Source organism: Talpa occidentalis, unplaced genomic scaffold (genome assembly GCF_014898055.3).
Source record: "Talpa occidentalis isolate TD23 unplaced genomic scaffold, MPIMG_talOcc4v2.1 talOcc4.17, whole genome shotgun sequence".
NCBI lineage: Eukaryota > Metazoa > Chordata > Mammalia > Eulipotyphla > Talpidae > Talpa > Talpa occidentalis.
The window spans coordinates 23561630-23580309 of NW_023601754.1; the positions used below are offsets into that span (position 1 = coordinate 23561630).

Consider the following 18680-nt stretch of genomic DNA (forward strand, 5'->3'; position numbering starts at 1 on the left):
AATAGCAGGCTCTCCAATACAAACTAGGTGTCCGGAGTAAGATGGAGGACTTGGCTACAAGTGCGGTTCCAGGGCTGGTAGCATCGGCACCACCTGGCAGCTTGTTAGAAATATAAATCCTTGAGCCCAGCCCAGCAGAATTTCCAGGAGTGGGCACAGAATTCTGGTTCTTAACAAGCAAAAGCAATGGTTCTCACCCTCAGCTGCATAGAATTATTGCTGCCAGGGCCACTGTCCCCAGAGATTCTGGGATGTGACCTGGCCTCTGGGACTTTTTAAAAGCTCCCTTTGTGATTCTAATGTGCAAGCCAGCTGTAGATCATTTTCCTACTGCATCATGGTTAGAATCTTTCATCCCTTCCCCCAAGATGGGGTAAATAAACCAGTGTTCCAGCCAGATGCACCCATTTTCTGCACTCAGGAATTCAAGTGGTGCTTTCAGCTGATTAAAGCATCATTCGATGTTCCCGAGAAGCAGATTCCACAATTAACTCCAACGCATTTTGGCCCTGACCCAATTTATCTCAACAAAGGAGGAGAGAGGAGCCCTTGTTCTCTGCATCCAAACAGCATTGGGGGTATAGGAAGCCAGCAGCCCAGAAAGATCAAAACAGGCAGGACTGTGCTCTTTGTTGTTGTTTTTTTTTTTTTAAAAAAAAACAAAAAAAAAAGATGCAAAATTAAGAGTGTTTTATAACTTGCAGAAACAGGTTTTTGGGTTTGTTTGCTTTTGTTTTTAATATGGCATTTCCTTCTCAGGTCTCAAAGTACACAGCAATGTCGTGTCAAAGAAAACAAAAAATGCATACACCAGCATCCTGGAAATTGGTTCAGAAAAACAAGGAGCGAGTCTCAAACAAGGAGCCAGGGATTACTGGTGACAGTTTGTGTGAGTGACCTCAAGGAGGGGATACTTTGCCAATGTGAGAACAGGAAAAAACTGGTCTTTGAACAATACAACCCTGACCAACAGAATGCCTGCATTTGCTCATCAGCCAAGGTGGCCTGAGGCAAATTTAATAGCTTTATGTTACCAAATCTGGAATTGGATTGGGAAATTGGGAACAAAGAGAGGACTTTGCATTACTTCTTAACTCATTGGTGTTTAGGCATGCATTGAACCAGCTGCCGCGCCCCAAAGAATTAGTAAGGAAGTGAAGTGCAAACCTGTGGGATTCCCAGGGTTGATGATGCACAGCACCTTGGGGTCACAGTGCTCTTTGGCCTCCCGCACCGCCCGCCGGAGCTCGTTCACATTCAAAGCCCAGCAGTTGTCCTCGTCCAAGTAATAGTTCACCTGGATGGCGTTGAGCTCAGAGATGACCGCTGAGTAGAGGGGATACTGCGGGATGGGGATCATCACCCCCGTCCTCGACTTGCCACGCCCAGAGACCAGGATTTTCAGGATTGTCTGCAACCGAGAAGTCACATCTACAGTGTCAGCGCGACTCCCCTCGCCTCAAGGGCTGACTCCAGCCTGGCCCCAGCCACCCCACAGCCTGCCTTCATTGCAGCCCTAAACAAGGCTTCCTCCCAGTCTTACTTTCCTTATCTATAAAATGAGATCGGCTGTGAGGACTGAGCAACATAAACTGTTTTAAATTCTTAACACAGGGGCCTCCCTGGTGGCTCAAGGGGTTAAGACACAGCACTATGAAACTACCCACAGCCACTGCAGCATGAGTTCAATCCCCAGCCAGGGAGCTACCCAAATGGTGCAGCAGACCTCTCCTGTCTAGCCCGATGCTCCCCTCAGCAGTGTACTTCAGTAGATCTTCCTGTTCTTCTCCCCATTCTGTCTCTGGTGAATCCTCTCACCCCCTGCACCTCTGGCCTACACCCCAATTTTTGTATGCCTAAATAAATAAATCTTTAAAAAAAAAGAAAAAGTTCTTAACACAGTACTTGGCATGTGAAGACTCAATTCTTTCTAAAGAGAACTAAAGCAGTGCTCTGCAAACTGGCCTTTCTCAGAATTATTCTGACTTCACCCCTGAAACTCATTCCAAATGGCTGGGATGGGGCTCAGTACTCTGGTCAGTAAATTACCTGTGCCCGACTTTGGGAAGACCCCTGCACAAGAGAGCATTGTTGCAATGGGATAAATACTCATCTACTACCACCAGGTGGCGCTTCCACCCGTTTCCAAAGCTGAGTGGGCAGGGCGCGTGGGAGTCCTGGGAGAACTGGTAGAGGTGGCACTTATTCATTGAATTAATAAGCCAAAGCCCTCTTCTCGGAGACTTCCCCGCTTACACAAGGGCTGAGGTCCTTTCTCAGGTTCAGTTCCCTTGCTACAAGATCGCCACGAGACTGAATAACTCAATGACTCGATTCTTTTCAGTAAGAAGGCATCTCCCGGCTCCTACAGGACCTCTGCCTGCCCAGGCCTCTCCAGGACTGGATGGAGGCCCTGACAGCAGAACACAGCACAGTTCTGACAGCAGACCACATAAAAGATGCTGTGGCTGCAGACTGGAGCCTCAACGCTCCAGCACAAATGTCACTGAAGCCGACTAAAAGCAGGCAGGCCGCTTGCTGTCTCTGGGCTCCAAACAGAATGTAATGCACTTGAAAGGCTTTGAAAAGGATTGAAGCACTCAACAAATACCAAAACAACAGCCTTTGAGGTCAGGAGACACAAAGATAACCCTAAGAAAGTAGGAATCACAGCACTGGCTCCGCGTAGGGAGAGTGAGCAGGTGGCACCAGTACCCACCAGGTACTGCGAGGAGTGTGGTGCAATGGAAAGAGCCCAGCTGCTCCCTGGGCAGAACACCAGACAGCACAGCCTGCAATGGGCAGAGGCCACAAGTGCCTGCAAGCCTGGATCCCAGACTCCCCCTGCTAAGTGACCCTGACCCCGAGCCTCTTCTTACATCCTCAACAGCACCCCTGCCCACATCACCTCTTCCTTCACTTCCTAAGCGTCACCTCACTGCCAAAGTTAAAACTGATAAACCACACCCTTCACTGGCTTCCTAGTGCTCTCAGGCCAACCACACAGTCCTCACTGTGGCCTAAAGCCCTGCAGGACTCAGAGCCCCATTCTGCTGCCCCAGCCCATTTCTGGTAACTCTGCCCCTCACCAATGATTTAGTAATGGCAGTGTGCTTCAGCACCAGCGTGTAAATGGAGACCAAACGTGTTTGGCTCCCTGGCACCCCAGTGCCCAGGGGAGAAGCAACACTAGCAATGCTGAGTGAGACAGGCCCATGCCACCAGAAAGAGGGACACCCTCCCGAACCCTTTCTGACTAGACCTACTGGAGGGAAACTGAGGCTGCAGCAGTACTAGAGTTCAGAAGACTGAATGCGCCAAGGACCATGGCAGGGTAGACAGCAGGAGCCAGAGGGCCCCCTCTGGCCACCCACCTCTCCACCCCAGGCCTGTTTCCCCGCAAGCAGGCTCACATGTTTGGCCCTAACATGCAAGGCTGTTCTTCATAAGGGTGAACACAGGCTCATGACGGGCCTCCCGCACACGTACAGTAATGCCATCGCTAGCTCCGGTGGTTAGGTAAATGTTGTCTGGGTCCGCAGGCACGCCATCTCTCCTGGTGACATAGGCAGCCACGTCTTCTCGGATGCAGTTGACGCCCTGGCTAGCACTGTAAGATCCTGTAAGAGAGCAAGTGAGACAAGTGACTGCAGGCACAAGGTCTGGCTCCATAGCTGGTGACAACCATGTCATTTACTAGAAGGGAAAAGACTAGGGAGGTCTCAGGTAGGATCCAAACTCCCATTACCCTAGGCTTTTCACTGTGGCAAGTTGCTTAGCCTCCCATCTGGGCACCATCTACCCATCCTCTCATCTATCCATCCACCCACTTATCTACCCACTCACTCATCCATCTATCCGTCTGCCCACCCATCTGCCCATCTGCTCATTCACTCACACACCCATCCACTCATTCACCCAATATCTACTGAGAACCTACTAGATGTCAAGCATTATTCAAGGCTCTGGCTTCTAGTTGGTCGGATGGGGCACATCCCCATTTCACCTATTCTTCTGGGATTATATATGTTCTATGACAATGTAAGTCATAGCTAGGATAAGTCCACTCCTACACATGGCTCCAGAGAACCAGAGGGAATGTGTAAACCCCAAATGGTACCATTTGCCGGGCTAGGAGTCGGGAACCCTGACTAGCACTAACCAGACCCCTGGGGCTGCTGGGCATGAACCCTCCTATCACCACCCATGTCCACAATATCCTCTGACTGCCATTTAGGACTGTAATCCAGACCTTGTCAAAATGAAGTTCAAAAACAGGGAAAGCTAATGTGCTAGAAGTTAGCCCAGTGGTGACTACTCTGGGGTGGAAGTATTGACTACAGAGGCACAGCAGAGCCTTCTGGGGTGCTGGAAAGGTTCAATACCTTGATGTGGGTGAGGCTGAGACAAGTGTGTACATTTGCAAAGATTATTCAAATTGCACATAAATATTTATGCATCCTACTGCGTGTCTGTAATACCTCAATAAGAAAGTTTGTTTCCCCCTAATATCAGGCCACTATTTGTGTTTTTTTTTTTTTAATTGGAAATATATCCTTGTACATACATAAAATCCCTCTTGAAGAAGACAAACTGGTGAGGTGATTTCTCTGAATAAGTGAATCAGAAGGCTGGGGCCAGAGGTGGGAGGCAGATTTTTCACTCTATACCACTGGAATCTTATATTACATTTAAAGAAAACCAGCCTATTCCTTCCAAGGTTATTGCCAAACCAACATTGGCAGGTATGATGGGGCTCTAGAAAGCAGCTGGTTCTTCCCAGAGCCTCTGAGCACATCAGTTCAGGCCCAGCACTCCGAGGTACTAGGTTTAACATGCTGACTCAAAGAGCAGCTGCTGGGTTTCTGCCTCAGCCTCTCTGTGCAGCATTGGCCTCACCCTGTGACCAACTGTAAAATGGGGGTGGGAGAGAAGGAAGGCTGGCTCAGCTCTCTAAGGCTCAAGTGACAAACATTAATGGATTAAGTCTGCATCCTTTGTTGTAATTTGGGGTACTGTAATACATTTGAAATATTTTGTAAATTAAAAAGTCGTGGGCCTCCCTGGTGGTGCAGGCGGTTGAGCGCAGTGCTGTGAAGTTGTCCACAGCCTCTGTGGTGCTGGTTCAATCCCTGCTGGTCGGCGAGAATCCCACATGGCGCGGCAGACCTCTCCTGTCTCGCCTGCTGCTCCCCTCAGCAGTGTATTTCGTCAGTCTGCCTGTTCTGCTCCCCACTCTGTCTCTGGTGAATCCTCTCACCCTCCTGTGCATCTGGCCTGTACCCCGGTGCTTGTATGCATGAATAAATAAATCTTAAAAAAAAAAAAAAAAAAGTCGTGAAGTTCAAATGTTGGTGTAACAAATTCCTTTCTCCACTGGGTGACTTATTTGGTATTACTGAGTTCCTGTACTCAGAAACTTTCTAACGCCCCATATTTCCCTTTGCCTTCTTTCAGCACCTTTCCCTCCACTCCATTCCACTCGCCCAGTCTCCTCTCCTTGCTCTGAGTGCACCAGCTTCCTTAAATTCCCAGGTGTCCACCAACTGGCAGCCTCCCTTTGGCTTTGCCCAATGACCTCCCACCCTTTTCCTTCAGGTTTCATGTTATGCTTCAAAGCATATCTGTCCTTCAAAGCTCAGATCTACAGGCCTCCCAGGTGGTACACGGGGTTAAGCACAGCTCTGTGAAGCTATTGGCAGCCTCTGCAGCATGAGTTTGATTCTAGGCCGGCCGGGGAGCTACCCACATGGTGCAGCAGACCTCTCCTGTCTGGCCGCTGCTCCCCTCAGCAGTGTATTTCAGTCAGTCTGCCTGTCCTGCTCCCCACTCTGTCTGTGGTGAAACCTCTCACCACAGCCCCCGCCCCCCACCTCTGGCCTGCACCCTAGTTCTTGTATGCATAAATAAATATTAATCTTTTAAAAATATATATTTGTGTGCTCGCTTCGGCAGCACATATACTAAAATTGGAACGATACAGAGAAGATTAGCCTGGCCCCTGCGCAATGATGACACACAAATTCGTGAAGCGTTCCATATTTAAAAAAAAAAAATAAAAAAATAAAAAAAATAAAAATATATATTTGTTTCTCCCAAATCTGATGGTGTGCTTCACAAGCATAGGCACCATCTGGCTGGTTCACCTATGTTCTCAGCAACGACAACAATCGACAGTGCCTGGGACACAGTGTGTGCTCAGGGAGGCACTGAATGAGGGCCCCTGGGTTTCTCCATCTCCCTCTTCCCCTATGGGGAATCTAGAGTTCAACTCAATATCCTACTCAAGATCTAGAACATGGGCCTCCCCAGTGGCGCAGCGGTTGAGCGCTGGGTTGCGAAGCTGCCCGCAGCCTCTGCAGCACCGGTTCGATCCCCGGCTGCTCCCCGGCCACCGGAGGAGGGTCCCACATGGCGCGCAGACCTCTCCTGCCGCCCGCTGCTCCCCTCAGCAGTGTACTTCGGTCCTTCTGCCTGTTCTGCTCCCCGCTCTGGCTCTGGTGAATTCTCTCACCCTCCCACACTTCTGACTGTACCCAGTGCTTGTATAAATAAATAAAATTTAAAAAAAAAAAAGATCTAGAACATAATGTGAGAACCAAATTACTCATCAAACACAACAAATGAGGTTCTAGTAAGAAATCATTTTAAAGGGCACGATGGGAAGGTGAGCTCATGTCTAGGTGAGCTCAAAGATCTCAAGTAAATTTTCAGTAACCACACTTGGATTAGAGTCATCCTGGGGCACACGAACACTTTCCATTTCTTACTTCCCTGGGCAGGTCCCAGCCGCCCAAGGCTTAGCTGACAGAAAGCACCACCCCTCACCACTCAGGTCACAGGTCAAGACACGTGTCACCCCTGCAATGGGCAGGGCCTGGTCATGACCCCCATGGGTGGGGCTTCTCCACACCTGACAAGAGACTTCTGCAAATTGTCAACCTTCCTTGCAAGCCCAGGGTGAGTACAAAGTACTTCTAGAGCCAGGATGAGGAGGGCAGCTCAGAGGCCTCACCTGTGTTCACAAAATCCTCAGAGAGAACTCAGGGCAGGTCTCCCAAACCCCACAGGCCAAATGTTCTCTTGCTATACTACCCCAAGAAGGGACTGGCAGGAACAATGGCCTCCCAACCCATTCCCAGCCCTGACTGACACAGAGTTGCAAAATCCTGTTGACTAAGCTTAGTAAGTGAAACAAAGACTCCCCCAGCCTCCTCCAGACATTCACATCAGACACACAGAAGGCCAACACCTCCGCCCCGCCTCTTGGTTGTGGCTTCCAAGAGTCTCAGGCCCACTGCCCGAGTTATTTGAGAAGTCCTTTGTCCTCTGGGCTGCACCATGGGTGCAGGAGGATCTGGAGCTTGGAAAACAAGCCTCCAGCCTGTCGGTTGCTCTGCCAGCTCATGCCTTAGCTCTTGCCACAGAAGGTGCTGACCCACACCGCATCCTGGCTGACACGCAGGAAATCCAGGTCCTGCAACCTACCTGATTAGGACACCATTAAGAACAGTTGTCCAGACTGAGACAGGGGGCTGGTTGGGTGGCCACAGCCAGGAAGTTTAGCCTAGGGCTCTTGATGAAGGGCAGAGCCGAGAAGGGGAGGAAGGAGGGAGGAGATGTCAGAGAGGCCAAGGGTGGCTGACCCCTTACTGAGGAAGCCATGGGACTCCCTGTCCTACCTTCTGAAACATTTAGGTGCATATCCTAAAAAAGCACCAAGAACAACCATTTTCCTCAGGGCAGGGGAAGCTGGTTGCCCTGTGGAGGCGCTGGGTGAATAAATGAGGCAAAAACAAACAGAAAAAAGATGAGAGCAATGAGCCAGAGGCCTGGGGGCTGAAACTCTACCTCCAGCAGGGAAGGAGAGAGAATATCATTTTCGCATCTGCAGGGGCCAAATTCCAGGTCCATGGAGGCCTCTGGTGCTTGGTGTGCTCCCCTCCTAGGCAGCGCCCGGGCCCCCAGCAACGAGGAGCAGAGGCGGGGTGATGGGAGGCAATGAAATGGGAGACCGGACAGTCTGAATGAAGCCATCACAAGAGGGCTGGGGCATCTTGCAGCACTTCCTTCCCCAATGACTGACTGCCACCCCCCCAACGTGGGACGTGTGTCCAGAGCTGGGGGCATAGAGAGGCAGGATGCTGAACACTGGCCTCCCGCTCCCGCGAGGCCAATCCCCGTGAACCCTTCTGCCGTGATGGAAGGCTCAGCGGTGGAAGTGGCTGCGGGTATAAGACCAAAATTGTGCCCCAAGTTCCCCCACTGATTGGTCTCCCGGGCTCAGCACACAGGAGGCTAACACAGAAGAGCACGGGCAGAAGAGGAACACTACGTTGCATTTACTCTGCACGGCCACCACCCCACACACAGTCACTCGCAGGCACAGCCTCCACGCAGGTGGCGCCTAGGCCCACACTGAGCACACATGTTCACTTCACACCCCCAGGACCGGGCAAAGTCGGGGCCTCACCCAGGCTGTTCCCGCCACAAGCCTGCAGGATCCGCCGGGCTCGTTTCTTAGCATCTTCTGGGAAGCTGGGGCTGTCCAACAGGTTTGGGTATGTGCAGAGTGCCATCACCTGGGGGAACAGAGGCGAGGCTGGGCTCCCAGTACCCTCTACCCTGGAGCCCCGGGAGGAGCATGAGGGACACTGGGCAGGAGACAGAGCAAGGAAGACAACTCTGAGGGGCAGGGGTAGCAGACCTCTCTAAGAGGACTGGAGTGAGAGAGGGGGAACCTGGGTAGTCTGCAGCAGAAGGGGAGGTGGTAAGAGGTGGGGTGCATCATGACTCGGGTGGGCTTGGAGCCCAAGGGTGTGCTGTCAAAAGAGGAGGCCACTGAGGCACTAGCCCCAGTTCATACACGAAGGACAGCAGCTCGTGTGGCCAAGGCCATAAGGACAGGGAGCAGGTGCCTGGGCTGAGCAGGCAGGTGAACCAAGGAGGCAGGAGAGGACCTCAGAGCCCCCTCAGCTCCCTCCCTAGGGCCCCTGGCTAACCTCCTCCCTGCTTCCCGGCCATAACTGAAAATCAGGCCAGCTTTCTTGTTTCTGTAACAAAGAAAATCACCCTAACCTCACAAATTAATAAGATTAAAGAAGGAAATGTTTGCAAAAGTGCCAGTAAACTGCAGCTCACCGGGCAAGTCTAAGCCGGCAGCTCATGCCGTGCCAGGGGCATGGAGGAGCTGGGGCTCACAGTGTTGACACCCGCTGGCTGACTTCAGGTGGGCACTAGCGGACAACGGGCAGTGACCTGGCCTGCCCTCCTCCAGGGGCATTTGTGAAGGTCAGAAGAGATGGTGAGGGCTGGAGTTGTCCAGCATAGCTGGGTGAGGCTGGGGCCACAGGACAGTGTTCACACCCAAAGCACCAGGCATGTAGGGTGAGCCTCTGCCAAGAGAGGCCCTTCTCAACCTCTCCCCTCCAGAGCGGTGCACTTCCAGAACAAGTTTCCAGGACAACTCCAGCCCTCTGACCTCCATCCATTTCCACTTCCCTGGCAGAGCTGACTTATTGGTCTCCCCTTTTCCCTGTTGACAGTGATCCATTTCCCCATCTTGGGCCCAGCTTGGGGTGTCAGATAATCATGGGGGACTAGCATGCTTCCGAGGTCAGCAGCGGTGGCCACAGGAGGGAGGCACTGTGGACACTCCTTGGGTCTCTTCCCCCCATACCCTGTGCAAACTCCCTGCAGGGCTGGAGAGCATGTACCCAAAGGAGGGGCTGGGCTGCCTCTGCAGCAGGAGACAGGACAGGGGAAAGGGGACTGGGGTGTTCAGCTTCCCTCTCTGACCCAGCTTCTGACCCTTAGTCACCCAAGGGCCATGTTTTTCTCCAAAGCAGGTCCCCACCCTGCTTCCCAAGAAAACTTTTTCACCACAGCTGGTGTGCGGCCTCCGGTCAGGCACCCTGCAATATCCCCTTCCCAGTTCCTTTCCCCGCCAGTCTGCCAATCCTACAGTTCCAGCCCATGTGGCATCCTTGGAGCCAAACCCAAACATTGAAAGCTGCCTCCTGAGACCTCAATATCCAGCTGAGTAATGACTTCAAGGCAGCTGGAGAGCACAGCTAACAATGGTCTCCACCAGCCACACTCTCGGGCTGTTCCGGGTCGAGGCCCTTACACCCATCACCTTCCTGAGGTGCCAAACAGTCCCCAAGTCAGTGCTCTGGTGCCCACAGGCCCACAGCCACCCGTCTGGTGAGTGGCAGAGTCAACACTCACATAGGGGCATCTCCCTCAGGAAGCTGCCTCTGGAATCCCCACACCACCTCCCAGCCGCCTGGGTATTTATGTCTCCAGCCTACCTCTCTATGCTCCCACTAGCCAAGTTCCAGACTCAGCATCCAGACCATGCACACAGAGGAGCAGCCCCTGGGGTTCACTAGAGCAACCCCAGAGCCGGCCTAGGAACTGTAGGCAACCTTGGAAGGGGAGGCGTAAGGGAGAGGACCAGGGACATCAGGAACTGGAGGGGGCTGTTGCTCCACCTCCTTGTGTGATTCTGGGGCCTGCTGTGTCCTGAGGTGGCTGGACAGGCCAGGAGGCAGAGATGAGAGAAGCAGGCTGGTCGCACCACACCAGTTCCCTGCTTTCCCTGTGCTCCAAGACTCAGCTCACCTGTCGGAGGAAGGTGATTGGCTGCTGCCCCATAGCATGTGCATCCCCGATGTTGGCACGGATGACCTCAGTGAACGGTTTTTTGATACCCTGAGCAGAGAGAAGGCAACAGGTGGTTACTTAGAGGCTGGATTCCACAGACAGTGCTCCCACAGGATAAAATAAGCAGCCCTATTTTGAGCCTTACCGGGTGTCAGGCATAGTGCCAAGCCCCTAACAGGCCTGGTCCCACAGGTCTCGTGGGAGAGAGACAGGGGTCAGCAACAGAACCCACAAATGTCAGGGAGAGGATCCCATAGCTCCCGGGCTCCCTGCCCCCAAGTGCATCTCCACTTCCACAGCCTAAGCAAATGGCCAGGGACACCGAGGCCTCCCTTTTCTGGAAGACCCTGATCAGTAGGGTCTCTCAGTCCATCATTTCCTGGCAAGCTTGACTTTGCAAAATGCAGAATATGGACTGATTTTTCATATTTTTAAAGAAAGGCACCAGGGATGAAAAGACTGGCTGAAGAGCAAAGTTGAGGCCACTGTCTGAGCAACGTGTTTAGCACAGGAAAGAGACGGAGGTACTGAGACCCCGACATTGCTGGGGAGGTGACTAAATGACACCATGCTCTACAAAGGAGAAAAGGTGGTTCAGACAGAGGACTATGGGGCTCTGGGACTGTGGGAATTGCACACAGCTCCCTGATAAACCTAGAACTGGCCACCGGACGAGTTAGACTCAGCAGCAGGTTCCAGGGCTTCCCAAGGCGGCTAACAGGATTATCTGAGTCAAGCGCTATGAAAGCACTTGGCAGTGTACAAATATCATCTTACAAATCCGGATGGGCCCCAGGTCTCAAGGGTCATGGTGGAGGAAGAAGGTGGCAGGCAAGAAGGGGCAGTGAGTGGTGGACTGGCTGGAACCTGGTCACCTTCCTGTCTCCAGCAGCCCTTTCCCCAGAGGGACCCCAGATACAAATCTTGAAGGTGTAAAATTATGGTTTTGACACTTTTCTTTTTCTCCATATGATACAATGTATGTGAATAAAATCAACTTTAGAAGACTTTCCTTTATAAAATCAACCTAAGCAGGGCCTCCCCAGTGGCGCAGTGGTTGAGCGCTGGGCTGCGAAGTTGCCCGCAGCCTCTGCCGCGCCGGTTCGATTCCCGGCCACCGGCTGAGGGTCCCACATGGCGCGCAGACCTCTCCTGCCGCCTGCTGCTCCCCTCAGCAGTGTACTTTGATCCCTCTGCCTGCTCTGCTCCCCGCTCTGGCTCTGGTGAATTCTCTCACCCTCCCGAGCTTCTGACTGTACCCAGTGCCTGTATAAATAAATAAATAAACAAATCTTTTAAAAAAAAAAAAATCAACCTAAGCAAAAACCAGTGGGCTTAAGGGCTTAAAGTAGCTGCCAAACAAGTACTTTTCACTTGCACCCCAAGCATCTCCCATGCAAATTTTCTCCAGCTGCTTCTGGAGCGAAGAGGCTTCCTGGGGGCTGTGGAAAGCACACCAGAAATGGCCCTGCACCTGCATAAACAGGGCATGAAGAGTCTCCAAGAGCTGTTTGGGAACAGGGGAAGTTGAGAGGAGAAGGCTTTTTTTAAAAGATTTATTTATTATGCATACAAGAACTGGGGTACAGGCCAGAGTTGGGGGGGGTCGGTGTATGTGAGAGGATTCACCAGAGACAGAGTGGTGAAAAGAACAGGCAGATCGACTAAAATACTCTGCTGAGGGGAGCAGTGGGCGAGTCAGGAGAGGTCTACTGAGCCATGTGGGTGTCTCCCTGGCCAGCAATTGAACTCGCACTGCAGTGGCTGCGGATAGCTTCATAGTGCTGAGACTCAACCCCTTACACCACCAGGGAGGCCCAAGAGAGGAGAAGCATTTTAATTCCCTTGTGCCCTTCCATCCAGTTCTTCAGGACTGGTCAATAAGAGAAGCAACCCAAGTGTCCAGGGGCAGTGCTGCTCTCTGTTGCTGGGCTAGGACAGGGTGAGGGCGGGCAGCCTGGAGACAGGCCGCAGGGCATGTGGCCTCAGGGCTCACCCCACAAGCAGGAGCCAAGAAGGCTGGGAGTGGGGGAGGGACCCGGTCACTGTGTGCAAAGGGGCGGGCTTGACCCACCCCTTGGCACTGGCCTGGGCTCCTGGCACAGGGCCATCTGTCAGCCTGACTGAACTGCCAGAATTGCCCAGGCCTGGCCAGCTGAACTCAGGTGATTCCATGGTGTGGGCACAGTCCATTCCTTGATAGGAACCTACACCCTGCAGCAGGCCCTGGGCTAGCCCAATGCAGGGAGAGGATAATGCCTGGGGTGGAGCCCTGATATTCTTTCCTATGTGTCACCCCCCAACGCGCGCGCACAGGCACGCACACATACACACACATTTCAGGGCCTGCCCATGAGTCTGGGATCACTCAGCATCTCTTCTCTTGGGTTGGGTAGACACTGTTATGACCAATGAGCCTGGGGGATGGGAAAATGGCATCCCTGAATGGGCAAGCAGATCAGCCTGCCCAGCCCAGGGTGGCCACACAGAAGAGACAGCTCGGGGGAGGCTTTGGCATTGAGGTACTTGAGGTCTCCAGGGATTGGGAAAGATTCAAAGATTCTGCCACAGTGACTCATACAGGCCTGGCAGGCACACCCAACGGTGACTTGGCCTTAGCCCAGCCTCCAGGAGCCAGCCAGGTAGCACACAGGGTCCCCAGTTCTCTCTCACAGCTTCCAAGAGCCCCTTGTCTAATGTCCCTGGACAATCCTGCCTACAGCTGCCCCCTGTGGGGCACTGACAGAAGGTCCTACCCTGTGGAGCTCCTTTTCCACCATTCAGCTCAAGTAGGGATCAGGGGAGTAGGCCCACAGCTCCAGGGATGGCATCCTTGAGAGCTTTGAGGAGAGAAGTTATCGGTGTTATCCCCTGCTCACAGGCCCAGCATCACCGGGAGGGTCCAGGAGACGACACATGATTCTAACGGGCACAGCAATTTCCTCAAGCGAGATGGCTCCCGTCACTGTAGGCCACACATAAGCAGGAGGGCTTGGTAGGGATGGTCACTCCCCAGGAGCCTCCCTCTCACTCAACAAATACAGCAGGTCCTCAAACAATGTCATTTTGTTATAACGTGGATGAGAAAAAAACATCCTGGCCAAGAATGAAAGAATGTTATTCGAGGACTTGTTTTCATCATACACTGTTTGACTTAAAGTCACAGTTCTAAGACCCTGTAGATGATCCTGAGTGAGGACTTACTGTGCTGACGGATCACTCAAGCCCCATCAGAAGAGGGATCGAGGCCGTGGAGACCACCACCCATCAAAGCCCAGGCTGCTGAGGAATAACAAGTAGACTCAGGGAAAGGAGAAGACTAGGCAGCCCCCAGGCCAGGCGCACCCTGTGAACAGACCCCAAAGACCTGGACAGGACCGGGCAGGCAGGAAGTCTTACAGAAAGCTCTAGAAGGAGGCCTCAGAGATAAACACCAACAAGACCCCACAGTCCCTGAGAACAGGTGAGTAAACTCAGCATGGGGTTTAGCCCCAACCCTTCTGGAAAGACAAGCAAAACTGGAAGAAACAGCTCAATACACAACCATAATTGAGAGATTAAGTGGGTGCCCACCAAGGGCCGAGTTTCCGAACCACTGAAGGTAGGAAGGCTGGGTGCAGGCTCCTGAGCTCAGGGGTGACAGTGGGAGGGTCAATCATAGAAGTGGAGACTTACAGAGCAGAAGCAGGGATGGAAGCTGAATTAGGGCCTCCCTGGTGGTACAAGGGGTTAAGTCACAGCACTATGAAGCTATCCACAGCCACTGCAGCATGAGTTCAATCCCAGGCCAGGGAGTTGACCCACATGGTGCAGCAGACCTCTCCTGTCTCACCTGCTGCTCTTCTCAGCAGTGTATCTCAGTAGATCTGCCTGTTCTGCTCCCCACTCTGTCTCTGATGAATCCTCTCAACCCCACACGCACACCTCTGGCCTATACCTCAGTTCTTATATGAATAAATAAATAAATCTTTTTTTTAAAAAAAATAAAAAAAGCTGAATGAGCTCCAAACAGGATAATTCACGACAGCAAGGTAAGGCCCAAGCAGAAGAGAGTGAGACCCTGAGCAGGTTCCCACACCCAGGGGCTCAGGAGTAAAGCAAGGGAACAGGGTCCCTCGGTGTGTCTCCCTAAGCAATTCTCCTTAGCTTGAGAAGAAAAACTCTGGCATTCCGATGGGCTTCACTTCACAGCATCATCAATAACATCTCAAACGAGTCTAGAGGACAAATCAACTGACCCAGTTTGGAAGAACAAACTAAGGCCAAAGTGGAATGACTTGCCTGAGGCCCAAGGCACTTAAAAACAAAGTCCAAGACGTAGGTCCAGGGTGGCTGGGTGGGGTGGGTGGGTAGAGGGTTACTCCCATTGGAAGTCTACACTAAAAATATGTTTATTTTAGAGGAGCATCAAAATTCTAGAGGAAATACCAATAAGATCTCACCTGTGGTGCTTGGCACGTCCAGCATTTCTAATCCAGTTCCTGAGCTAACTGTAAGGTATGCTACAGCACCCTGTTTTCACCGGGGCTTGGATGCAGCGCACTCTGAGTTAACTGTAGTGATCAATTTCCTCCTCCATTTCAGAATGTTTTGTCCCAGTTGTGTGTTCTTTTACAACTAGAAGTCAAGCCATTCTTGTCTCTACTTATGCAAACTCCTCCCCTCCCCCAATAGAATAAGGGGAAAAGTAGGTTGAGGAAGAACTGACAGATCTTTGCAAAATCCTAGTAATTGCAGCTTATTTTTAAGTGCTGCTCCCAATGAACACCAGAATCTGAAGAGCTAAGAGAGTTTCTCCCTTTGCAGCTTCTGTCAGGAAGAAACAGCCTCCCTCACAGAACACAGACCAGAGGAGAAAATGGCCCTTCCACACCCACTTAACCCACCTCTTCTCCTCCCTCAGTCTCCCAAGCATTCTCCACTCTTATCAGAAAAGCAAGGATAAACTCGCCTGGCAAGCCACCCCCAAGTCACACGGCAAGCCACCCCTAAGTCACACGCCGAGCCACTAGTCCAGCTAAACACCTAGGGCACCTGGTGAGCCGATTCCACAACATGAAGTACACAGAGCTACCTAGGGTGTGGCAGGGCAACGAGGCAAAATGCAGGCAGGGAGGAACCACTAGAACAAATCCACTAGAACATGTCTCTCTTTTTACACCAAAGCCCAGAGAGGATCTGCGATTCGCCCCAAGTCACTCCGCGCCCTGCACATGCTTGCTCATCTCATCTCTAACCGAATCAAAACAGAGGTAGAAAAACCGAAGCTGTGAAAGCTGAATCAAGCCAAAAAAAAAAAAAAAGTAAGAAAGAAAAGAAAAGAAATGGCTCAGAAGGGGCACTGTTTAAGCAGGTGGGAAAGAGGCTGGCTTCCAAGGAAGAAAGGTTTAAGGCGGGCAACACTGGCTGGGCGGGGCTCCTGTCTCCAGTGACTAGAGCCAGGCAACTCAAACAAAATCAGAAGAGAACCTGTGAAAGAGCTTGAATGAAAGTACCAGAAAAAGTAGGTGTACAGAAAGGACATCCCCACTAACTCCAGGGCAAGATGTGGGAGTGGGGGGCATCTATCCCAGAAATAGAAGGTGCCTCTGGCTCAAATGACCAAGAAATCTGTCCACTTCAAGCATCAAGTCATACCCTGTTAGAAACCCTTCCTGACTCCCCACTTTCCACCAAAACTTGGCATCACAAAGTCCTGAGTCTGGCACAAAAGACTTCAGCCCACCTTTTGGCTCATTCCTCTCCCACATCCCTCTGCCAGCCAGTGTTCTCCAAACAACACCCATTTCTTCTCCAAGTGCCCAGAACTTCCTATACCCTTCTGTCCTTGCTCATAGCCCTGCTCCCATGTGGAATGTGGTCACATTTTCTCTGCATGTTAAAAAAAAAAAAATCCCAACAACCCTAAAGAATTGGGGGAGGAGTGATAGAGGTCCTGGCCCAGGAAGCAATATGGCAGTCAGCTCCCTGAAGGCAAAAACATTGTCCTAACCACCCTCATACTTCTCAGAGCCCACACCCAAGTTGTTGCTTTATAAAAGGTAGTGGTTACCCCTGGGGCCCTTGGCAGCTCTGGACCCAGAGAAATCACTGTAAAGTGATAAACCATGAACAATTTCATCTCAGCTTTGGTTTAACAGGGTGACTGTTGTCTCCTGGGGGGTCAGCTCCAATTGGCCAGAGAGAAACGAACAGAGCAGAAAAATCAGTGTTCTCTGCCCCTGGCCCACCTTAGGCCAGGGAGGCACAAAAACTGAGCCGGCCTTCAGCAGGCCAAGATTTAAACTTAGCCCTACAAGGAGTCAGAGGGGGACATGGCACTCTAACTTGGTCAGCTCACTGTTTTGAGTCAGCAGAACTGGGTGTCCCAATGAGGTCTCGGCTGACCATGAGATCAACAAAACCCCAGAGTCCCTTAGGGAATCGGGGTGAAATGTTCTAATCCCACCACTGCTTACTCCTAAGATTGTGGGACACTAATTACCAACTTGTCCCCTTCCCACCACAGCCATTCTGAGTCAGAACTGCCCCAACCAAGCAGCTGGGTGACTATTTCATCGGTATCTAACATGTCTTTGGAGTGTTTACTTTTCTGGCACTACTCTTGACTCCGCCTGAGGTTCAGCCAGGTGAGAGTTCCAGTAATCTACAGGGGCATCCCTTACATTCAAGACAGCCACCCAGGTTGGAGGGAGGCAGAAACCACTCCTGGTGTAAAGTGTGGTCACTTTACACACAGCTACAAACTCAAGCCTAGAGTCCAGTTGGCCAGTCATCAAGACAAAGAAAGTCCCAGGCCACCTTCCCAAGATCCAAGCTTCTGACTACCCACCAGGGATGGCAGTCGGCCAAGTTTCCAGAGGGGGACCAAAGGAAGGAATTCTGCAGGATGCTGCTCACACCCTTTGGGCACAAACCTGGTCTCCTCATAGCCTTCTGGAATCCTTCCCTTCCTACTAATGGAATCTCCTCCTCCTCATCCCACCCAGCACCCCCACGCCCCTGCTCTATTCCTCTTTCCACAAAGCACTAACTCAGTCTCTGAAGTCTCTTGTTTATTTCTTTACTGCTTGGCCCTCCCCTTACCCCCAAGGATCTTGCCTCCATATGGGTAGGAGGATTGCCACATAATGTGCACTGGCCGCTCACATTATAATATAATTATAATTCAATGCAACAAGTGAACAGTATCTGATGACCTGAAGGCACGAGTGGGTGAAGGGAAGGGAAGGCATTCTCTTGCTTTGGCCAAGTTTAGGGCAGGAAGGGGACCTGGTCACAGAGTAGAAGACAGTCCGGTGAGCAGACCCCAGCAGGGGACAAGACTGCTCCCCTCCCCTCGCACCACATCAGCACCCCTGGTCTCCCCGAGTCCGCCCGCCCTGCGTCCGGGGAACTCACCCGCCGAAGCTCCATCTCGATCTCGCCCGCCTTGAGCACGATGGGTCCCCGCACCGCGTACTCCACCGCCTTCACCTGCGGGTTCATGGACTCCAGCGTCAGGATGCGCTCGCGCGGGCTCCGCTCGGGCCGCACCTTGAGCACGGTCGAGGCCTCGGCAGCAGCGCTGCTCTGACTACGGCTCCATGGGCCCCGGGTTCGGGGGCAGCAGCCCCGCCGGACCAACGCCGCCGCCCGGTGCATGGCGCGCCTGTCCCTGAGAAACCTTGTCACACAAAAAAGAGAGGGATTTAACAGGCACGTCGCGCACAGCCTCCGGCGGGCACCGGTTCCCCAGCCCCCAAACCCAGCCAAGGGCTCTTGCAAGCTCGCAGTGCCAGCCTGGATCCGCGGCTGGGTGCCCATCCCCCGGGGACTCGGACCCTCCACTGCAGAGCTAAGCCTCTGCATGGCCGAGTTTTGCAAAGGCTGCGCCCAATGCATGCCCACAACGTGCCTGTCGCGGCCGGCAGCCCCCTGCTGCGCCCGGCTAGCGCGCGGGTGTGGAGCTGCGCCTCGGCTCTGGCGCCCGCAGCCGCATCCCAGCTCCCTGCGCCCGCACCGCCCGGCCT

General features: G+C 52.5%; 1 protein-coding gene and 1 non-coding gene across 2 annotated transcripts in view; one reads left to right on the forward strand and one right to left on the reverse strand.

Annotated features, from left to right (window-relative positions):
* GPT2 (glutamic--pyruvic transaminase 2) overlaps window positions 1–18329 on the reverse strand; it is a 34472-nt gene extending 16143 nt beyond the window's left edge. Inside the window, exons 1-5 of the mRNA XM_037516328.2 lie at window positions 18070–18329; window positions 10627–10716; window positions 8474–8582; window positions 3490–3620; window positions 1168–1411 (exon numbers count right to left, since the gene is read on the reverse strand). Coding sequence (XP_037372225.1) covers window positions 1168–1411; window positions 3490–3620; window positions 8474–8582; window positions 10627–10716; window positions 18070–18312 — 817 coding nt within the window. The 5' untranslated portion in view covers window positions 18313–18329. The remainder of the gene's footprint in view (window positions 1–1167; window positions 1412–3489; window positions 3621–8473; window positions 8583–10626; window positions 10717–18069) is intronic.
* On the forward strand, window positions 5940–6046 carry LOC119250581 (U6 spliceosomal RNA). Its single transcript, XR_005126322.1, has one exon. It is a non-coding gene; the product is annotated as a U6 spliceosomal RNA (small nuclear RNA).
* Window positions 18330–18680: the final 351 nt, after the last annotated feature.